This window comes from Populus alba, chromosome 11, assembly GCF_005239225.2.
Source record: "Populus alba chromosome 11, ASM523922v2, whole genome shotgun sequence".
NCBI lineage: Eukaryota > Viridiplantae > Streptophyta > Magnoliopsida > Malpighiales > Salicaceae > Populus > Populus alba.
The window spans coordinates 21,352,609-21,362,111 of NC_133294.1; the positions used below are offsets into that span (position 1 = coordinate 21,352,609).

The following is a 9,503-nucleotide window of genomic DNA, read 5'->3' on the forward strand; positions in this document are numbered from 1 at the left end:
AAGGAGAGCGGAGAGCAACTAGGTAGAACCATTGTGAAAACATGTAGGTTTGATTTGGATAAAACTGAAGCTAGAGACATGTAACAAGTGCCGTTGAGAACTCAAGTTGAATTAAAAGACAAGCCTCCTACCTCGATAGCATTAACACAGTCGGGTTCAAGACAATCACAACCATGACTGAAATCCATTCAGTTACAACAATTCACTGCCCTAACTGGGAGTCATTAACAGCCATGGCCGACATTTTTTAACTGCTTAGTCTGGCTGTCCAAATGGGACACGGACGTACAATTGTCCATGCAGGGTGACCACTGCTGTTGTCTGATGTGGATCAATCCTCGAGGGTAAGCTGACAACCTGAAATCAATGCCGATCTTAGTGACTCCACATGGAAATAGCAGAATCTAGCAAGTCTTAACTGACTACGGCAATCAAATTACTTAAAAAACTAAATGGCGTGCTTGGGTGGGTGTTTTACTGTAGCCCAAATCTCACGGTAAATAGCTAGTATTTGCTATTCATCAACAGGTAAAACCATGAAACATGCTTACAAGGATTGTATCATCTACTCTATCTGCCCTAGCATGGAAAATAACAGGCATTGCAAAACAAGAAAAGGAACAAGTACCTTTTTGAATGGTGCGACACCCCAAGGATTATCCTCATGCTCTGGTTCACCACTGATTACGACGCGCCCCGCTGGATCTGATTGAACCCGTACCTGATTTTGCAAAATTACAAGGTCATAACACATTTACTGATGTCTTGCACGATATCTACATAAATGTTGGTGTTTCTAGTTTCAACAAAAAAGTGATATGTATCGACTATAAAGCAATGGATTGACATCCAAAACACTACCAGAAAGTCATAACAAAAATATTTTTTTCACATCCAATCTTGCAGACGCATTCTTATATCTCTGAAATAAGTATAACGTTAGGCTGGACTCTTTATCGAATTAGAGGCAATCTTGTGGCAGCATGCTCATCAAGGTGGCGGTATTCAAAAACCAGGCACCCACTATCTATAGATAATGTTAAGCAGTTCACCAAGAGTGTAGAAATGGCCTTGGCAACTTTGCGTGCTACTTAATTATAATCAAGATACCAGGCAAGGTAAAGAGGTGCTTTCTAGTCAGGCAAGAATCTCTAAATCAGCTGATAAACAACATCAGATTACTTTCCATGATAAAATGAGACCTATGTGTAAACTGATGTAAAAATGAAGACAGAAACAAGAATTTGGTACTCACCTCTTCGCGGAGGAGACCTGGAACTAAAGCATACACCTCAAAACTATCTTCCTGTAGACATAATTATCGTTCCAAATTAGAAATAGTACAGATCTCAGTGTTGCCCTCTAATGGGGAAAAGATTCATGCAATAACTTACTGTTTTCTGTACATTGATCTTCACCCAATCAGCTGGGGTTCCAACATCAGTCACCTCCACATCCAATCTATTAAAAAAAATCCAAGCCAATCGAATCAATGCCAGTATGTATTTCTCATGAACACAAATATTTGATAACATTGGGTAAATCTAACGAACTGGGTAACTAGAATCTTAACCGTGCACTTTTGGAGCGTGGAGATTTGACAGCATGTTCCACATAAGATGGTTTCTTACGTTTCAGTAGACCTGAGCCAAAAGGTCCAGATTTAAAAATTGGTGTAAGCTACCAACATTTTAGGAAGTAAAAAATTGAGAAATTGATAAACCTGTCACTCACCAAGGTTTTTTAGCTCCTTTTCACGCTTTTGCACAGGTATAGCATTCTTGTCCTACAAAATACAGATACATCACTGTAAACAATGGTTGCACGAAATACTATGTAAATAAAACAGAAAAATGTTCGACATGATTTCAACAGACCTTAACAATAGGGCTACTAACTTCTCCGTTACCAAGAAAACGGAGTGAGTGCCAACCCTGCATTGCACGTGCTGCAGCATCCCTACGAGTTCTACCCGATCCCGATGCCTGAATATCACCAGCAAGTAAAGACAATGTAGGCACAAGGACAAGAATGAAAAGAAGAGGGTACTCAATGCCTAAGGTGAAAAAAGAAGAAAGAAAATATCATGCTAAATGAGCAAAATATCCTTAGGTACATATTGAGTCAATCTCCAAGCCAGGCATTTTCACAACAAGAATGACATCTTAAGTAAACATGGGGCACAGAATTAGCAGGCATTTGTGTTTGTGGTAGAATGATAAGAACAATAAAACAAAACAAAAAAGTCAGAAGCAACCCAATCTCTCTTGATGGCATTGCCTTTAAATGAATTTTCAATGGTAAATGGTCCAGGTTAATCCTTTTTGAGAAAGGGATGAGTTTTTGTCCAGTTTATACTCAGCTGAATTGTGTATCAATAACATACTTAGTTATTGATGGTATTATCAATCAAATGAAGTTTCAATGGTGAATGGTCCGGGCTACTCTGTTTTGAGAAAGGATGGCTTTTCTGTGGCCTAAACTCAGCTGAACTGTATATAAATAATAATTCTTACCATTCTTACATTTTAGTAACATAAAAAAAAAGGTATGGCATCTATGGTACCATGATGTCAGCCCAGAAAAGAATTCATGTTCACATAAAGTTATGAATTATTATGCCAGATGTAGATTATGTACACCATCTGATTCCACAAATACCTGGAATTTGCGTTTAATGGTCCATTGAAAAAAAATTCGAAACCAACAAATTCTCAGAATGATCAGCCTCCAGTAAAATTTAGTCCAAATCACTTCAACATAAATAATTTCAGAAGGTTGGTTCAGTTAGTCTGAACACTGACCAAAGGAAAACCAATTCAAGCTAGACAAATTGGAAATTATACCACCTCAAACACTTTATGCTGTTTCTGAAAAGCTTTGGGAGGAGCAAAAGACTACAGCATGCTCTGGAATTATGCTATGTGGCATGTGTTATAAGGAGTAGAATGCTAAAATATTTAGCAACCACAACCTATCAAAGAAGCTTTTGTGCGATCAAATGTTTTTTAGCTCCAATATGATCTTCAACTCATGAGGTCTTTAAGGAACTTCTCTAGTTAATATACAAAGAAACTGGAAAACCATAATGTGCTGAGTTTTGTTAGCTCTTTGATCCTTTTTTTTATTTGGATAATGCATCATCTTTCTTCTGTACTCAACCCTTCTTCTTTTCTTTCATGAGAATTTCTTATTTTATCAAAAAAAAAAAAAAAACACCAAAAACATTTATGTGCACCCCTTGATACATTATAAACACTTGTCTTCAATACACCAACCAGTTTTACATGGTATATTAAAAAATATTACCACCAAACAGTAAACAAGAGGTATCATAAAGTTATGATCTATATTGAAAAATACAGACCCATAAGGAAGTTTGAAATTTACCTTATTGTCAACATGCTTAGGCTCTGACTTGGGCAGCTTTGGTGGTTTCGGCAGCTTGGGCTCAGACTTGGAAGCAATGGGGACGCTAAGCTCACCGGCATCAGCATTTGTTATGTGTCTTTCATAATCAAGGAGTACCTGACGAAACACATAAATGTATAAGTCATAAATTTAAATAGAACTTTCATTAGATAAGCAAACAAAACACTAAATAATAGCAAAATTTGTAGCCAGAGAAGGATAACCAAAGGACAGAGAAAACAGAAATGCCATATTTCAGGATTTTGAAACAAGTTCAAGTTATATAGCAGGAAAGTCAATCTACTTGAGAAAACTATCAATCTGGTGTGACTTGATTCCAGTAATACATCTGTATTTCATGTACATAGGAACCAAAATAACAACATTGCTTATTCTTATACTATTAAAAAAAGAAAATAATAAGTAGTCTCCTGTTACATATTACCTCTACTATGTTCGCATGTTGTTACAAAAATTTCAATTATCTAGACAGGCTTAAATTAATCATAAAGCTAAATGAAAATCAATTTGCTAAGTTATCCACATTAATCAATTTCACTAATGCTTTTCAAGTTAATCTTTTTAATCGTTCCTTCTCTACCTGATTTTGTGTAAATACCAACTTTTTACTTTATTTATCTATGTTTTTCCATTTCTTGTTGTAAACCAAGATGTTTTCATCTCTTCTCCGTTTCCTCTCCCTAACTGCTCTCCCCTGTTTTGGCAATATTTTCCCTTCTATCAGCACACATATTCCATCTCTACTCTTATTTCCTCATTAATAGAACTTATAATAAAAATAATCCCTTACAGTATTTTACATTCATATTTTAAAGGACAGTGTGTTGAACCCAGTATAAACATCTATATATCCCATTGCATTAGAAATATCACAGTAAAAAAATAGAAGAGAAAACAACAACTCAGTGAACAGAAACTCAAGTGATATTATAAACTACAAACATTATACAACAGCAACCAAGCCTCAATCCAAAATTAGTTGGGGCCAGTTATGTGGATCCTTTTGCGCCATTCCCCACGATCAATATACCAAGACCATAAACATGTACATACAGTTATGTTTATAATTTAGATGCACATCTATGTAAAGTTCAAACTATCCACTAATTAGCAATTAAGGAAATATAATGCAAAGGGTAATGCGGTATATGCACATGTTATCAGCATATAGTCACCTTCTCATAAAACCCTCGAAATGTCCATGAAACTGTAGTGCATGTCCTGCAAAGGCAGCGGAAAGGGGGAAATGACATTAAAATATAGGCAAATAATGTAAGGGCCATTTGTTCTGGAAACAAAGGTAACATTGTAAACATGTGGATGTGCCATTTGATGGTTAATTGCAAGTCTTAAAGAACCAATATACATCATACAAATCAATATTATGAAAACCAATCTCAGTTTCCAGATTTCTGGAGTTTCCATGATGAGTCAAAAACTAATGCAATTTGAAGTGAAGTGTTTTGCATCTAAGAGATGAGCCAATGTGTTTGGTTATACAGATACTTCATCTGGCTCTTTTCTGTTTTTGTGTCCCACCATCATTAATCTGTTCCCCAAAAGGCTCACTTCATATGTCTTAGATTCTCCCCTTTCATTGATAATCTTGCTGGGCAATGATCTTCCTTAGACATAGTTTCTGTCTTGACAGTTATATCCAATTATCATCGTTTACTAATTAAAATGAACTTAAATTGGCTTTCCTTAACAAAAGAAAATGGGTATACAATGTTGTTGATCTTCTAATAATCTTATATCCAAATATATTTCTTTCCTTGACAATAATGGTAAATGTTGGTCGGGAAGCAGCAAGTAATCTGTAATGGTGTCTAATAGTTCCATAAATGTTAATTTTCAAACCAAGTAACTGTTTCATGGATTTGGATAGTTTCCTTACTATCACCTACGGTCGTGCATAATGCGATGCTTTTCAAATCTTTTTTTTTTTTTACTTTTCTCCACATGCTAGTTTAAGAAACCTGCTAGAAAATAAATGCAAGATGCTCCGGAGTTTAAAAACATGAAAAATGGTTGATCTTGGAACAATCAGTATTCAGTAACACAATTGAACTATATATATATTGCTCCTTACTTTGGGGGGTTAAAGGACTCTCCTACTTGCCTCCACAGCTTACATGAGGTCACCTGTCAATCAGAAAGAAGCCAAATATATGATCATTAGAAACAGACTGCAAGAAAATAAAAGGTGTCTGGGAAACAATCTCCAGCAATTATAGCAACTGAAATCAGCTCAAATTGCATGACCAACCACAGCAAAATCTACAATCAAGATAATTTGATAAAACATGAGAATGAAAAACACCGTTCACCTTTAAGATTCACAAGTATTTAACAACAGCTTTTAAAATTTCCTGTCTATCTGACATTAAATAGAAGGTTAAATAGAAGGCCTCCACTTCCATGAAAATAACTTCCAAATTGTGTGTATTCAAAATCACTTAAATGCATTTGCATGCTTGTGTGGGTTATTATGCTTTGCCCTAGCTCTAATACAATCAAGTTTATTAAATTTACAAATAAACACCAAGCATGAATAATAACTAACAAAGAAATTAATTTAAGATGCACGCTTAAAAGGAAATGGTTTTGAATCATGGGTAAGAGGATATGTACCTTGTCATAGCCACCCAATCTCATCACAGATCTCCATAGCCTTTTCACCATATGAGGGTACATATTAGAAACGTATCTCCAAAAAAGACAATAATCTCAGAAGAACAACATGAAATTCGCTAGTCATTAGAAACTTACTTAAGACAGTTTAAGAGATCTCCGTAGAACTTGGGAGGTTTGAACTCCATGCCCTTCTCACTAAAGAAACTATGAAGCTCGCTCAGAAAATCCTTTTGTTCCTCTTCTGTCCCTGTTTCACTACCACCAATGTTTTCATCCAAAAGAAACGAACGCCTTGGTGTTAATTTTCCATTAGTTTTTGGTGATGTATCTATATCATCTGATTCTCTCTTGTCATCAACTTTATCTTCAACATCTGAAGATCCTGCCTGAGGCGCAGCAGGTTCGTTACTCTCTTTAGGAACTTCCACAGGATCACCTCCAGATGTATCCTGTGATATGTCTGAGGGTTTGTTTTCAGTATCTACAGTGGGTTTAGCAGTTTCAATATGACTACTTGAAATAGCAATTTCATTGCCAGCACACGTTTCAGGTTTCAAATCACTATTTCCATTGGCTTTGACATCTTCCACGGATTCAATTTCAGGTGTGACTAAACTTTTTTCATCATCTGATGGAGATGGGGGAGCAGAATCTTGATGGGGTTGCTGTGGGATGGAATTCAACTCCCCAGTGCTCCTACCAGCAGCTGCATCAGCCTGAGGTGAAGGATTCCCATTATCCACAGGGTCTGGCACATCAACTTCCACAGTGTCAGGGTTAGGAGGAGGAGGAGGAGAATTATCAGCTTTTTCAGCAGGAACTTGTGCGTTAATCAGCTGCTCTGTCTCTAAAGTACTAGGCGCCTGATGAGCTGATCCGTCCTCATTTTCCTTGGTATTACTCATCTCTAATTCTACACACAACACATAAAAAAAGAAAAAGAAAAAACATAAAGCCCATTTTCCCAATAAAAAATCCTAACATAAAGACCCCCACCTTTTCAAAGAGCAAAACAAGTTCTAAACCACAATTAAAGCAGCAAGAGTGGTGCTTATCACTCAAAATCACAAAATTTACACACCCTAACCTCCATTTTCCTCATTCATTCAAAGTTCAAACCCTAATTTTCTCCATTTCCATTTGTACTCCTCTTAACAACCACATGCACAAACACACATGCATAACAAAAGAAAAAAAAATAAAATTGTTATATTACAGCTAAGGGCTGCTAAACCTAATTTTCTTTTTAGTGCCATTACACTACAACTTTTTTTAAAAAAAAAAACTCCGACCACAAAAAGGCAAAAACATAAAAAAAACAAAAAAAAGAGGGAGAGAGAAACTTACCTGCAATGCAAAGGAAAGGAATGGTTGAGCAACAAAACCAGGAGGAGGTGAAATTTGCTGTCTAGTGATTCTTATAGGCTTAAATAGCAAAGAAACAAACATAACAAAAAGAGAAAACCCTAAATCTTGAATGCTCTATTTAGCCTTAGCTGCTGATACTGCAATATCTGTGTGTTTTTTGGCGAGCTAGTTAGTGTTATGAGCACTCTCCCCCCCTCTCTCTAAGAAAAAAAAATATCTCCCTCTGCTTTGTCTCTCTCGGGTTTTTTTTTTCTTTGACAGAACAGAACAGAATGGGACATCCCGAGTTACCTTAAACAGATAATACCACACGTGTACGTTTGTTAATGTTTTTCGAGATTCCTTCTAAAATATGATGTTGGATTTTTGTTTGATTCCAGTCATTTGGATCTCAAAATTGGCCCAAAACAGTAGTGGGTGTGCCTCTCATTCACAATTATTAAACCAGATTTGAATTTGTTTGGGAATGAGGTCTAAAACAAAAGAAAAGAGTTAGAGTGTGTTTGACATTGAGTAGCTTTGATACTTTTAACTTAAAGACTATGTCAACTAGAAAAAATTTTTTAATTGAATCAATTTTTTTTTTATTTTTTTTTGTGAAAAAAAATCCAAAATAATATAGCCCTAAATCAACTAGGTTTTTGGATTTGAGCCACCATGCCAGTTCAATTTTTTATATTAGTAATCTGAATTTTGTTTCTTAATAGTCTATCCAAAAGAAATAATGGACTTGACCATTATTGAATATGTATTGAAATGGTCATGGAACGACCATGTGTTGTGAAGGTAAAAAAATTTTACATATAAAAAATGATATTTAGATGCTGTAAATATGTTTTAAAACAAGAAGAAAAATTAGTGACTTCAGTTATAGACCCGACTGAGTCAAATAACTTGGTTTAAAAATAAGTAATGACATCATATGGATCAATTATTTAAAAAAAAAAACAAAAACCATTGAAAAAAGAAAATAATGAAATTAGGTAAAAAATGACCTCATTTAACTCGAATTAGCATAACAAACCTATAACTCGGATATTATGCATCGAGTCAACCCAAGTTAACTCACCGAACACGTAGTCTAGATCATGCGATCAGGATAACCCATTAGAAAAGAAAATAAAGAAGACCATAAAGCTCATTTTTTTAAAATAAAAAAACTATATTGTTGAATGATAAAAGCCAAAAAGAAAAAAGAAAACAAAAAAGATGTTAATTGGTGTTAACTTTTTAAACCTTTGATGGATCCAAAAAAAAAATAGCAATAAAAGATATTAGGATAAAAAATAAAATAAAAAATAATTTTGATTTTTGATGGAATAGTGAAATTGAAAAGAAAAATCAAAAGAAACCTAAAGAAAAAAAATTAAAAATAATGAGGATCAAAATTAAAATAAAAAATAAAAACAAATTTTAGACTAAAGGATGAGATTAAAAAGAAAAATCAATTTAACAAAAGAAACTAAGAATAAAAAAACAATAAGAAAATGAGGATTACATTGAAAAAAATAAATATATCACAAACTAGGATCGAATTACATAATTAAAAACATATCATAATTTTAAAAAAAAGACTAATAAAAAATTTAAAAATTAAAATAATAAGGACTGGAGTCGAAATATCAAAACATTAAGGGATAACTCTGAATTTTTGCATGGGCATTGCGATTTTTTGAGGGGGAGAGAAAAAAATGGAGGAAAAGAAAAAAAAAACTATCAACGACGAACCGCATCATCATTTAAAAAAGAGAACATGACAATGCTTCTAACGACACAATAAAAATTGATTTTTGTCCTTTGAGAGGTGTGGATATGCCGCCTTAAAAAGCACAGACACCTCCAATGCACTTGTGCATACCCTACACATGCCAATCACTTTTTGTTTTTTATTTATATGTTATATTTATTAAAATAATAAATTTTCCCTTAGCCAATTTAATTATATATATAAAAAAATCAATGTGAAAAGACAAAAGCACCTCTAGATGTTAGTTTTAAGATTTTTTTTTTCTTTCAATGACATTTTTGTTATTTTACCATGCTTTCAAAATGTGAAAAGATTTTCT

At 34.3% G+C, this 9,503-nt stretch overlaps 1 protein-coding gene across 1 annotated transcript; it reads right to left on the reverse strand.

Annotated features, from left to right (window-relative positions):
- Positions 1-31: 31 nt before the first annotated feature.
- Positions 32-7,725, reverse strand: LOC118040725 (AT-rich interactive domain-containing protein 6). Its single transcript, XM_035047738.2, has 13 exons — positions 7,417-7,725; positions 6,205-6,982; positions 6,067-6,106; positions 5,525-5,577; positions 4,608-4,653; positions 3,391-3,528; positions 1,878-1,985; positions 1,735-1,786; positions 1,574-1,643; positions 1,395-1,461; positions 1,256-1,306; positions 629-721; positions 32-357 (listed from the first exon to the last, which is right to left on the reverse strand). Exons 2-13 carry the CDS (start codon positions 6,972-6,974, stop codon positions 256-258), a joined length of 1,590 nt encoding a protein of 529 aa, XP_034903629.1. The 5' UTR covers positions 6,975-6,982; positions 7,417-7,725; the 3' UTR covers positions 32-255.
- Positions 7,726-9,503: the final 1,778 nt, after the last annotated feature.

Excerpts from the sequence above, each read along its gene's own strand:
- LOC118040725 (XM_035047738.2), bottom strand. The coding sequence starts at position 6,974 with ATGAGTAATACCAAGGAAAATGAGGACGGATCAGCTCATCAGGCGCCT. Across the intron at positions 4,654-5,524 it reads GAGTCCTTTAACCCCCCAAA|GACATGCACTACAGTTTCAT; the intron begins GTAAGGAGCAAT and ends CTGCCTTTGCAG. Across the intron at positions 1,787-1,877 it reads TTAGTAGCCCTATTGTTAAG|GACAAGAATGCTATACCTGT; the intron begins GTCTGTTGAAAT and ends TGTATTTTGTAG.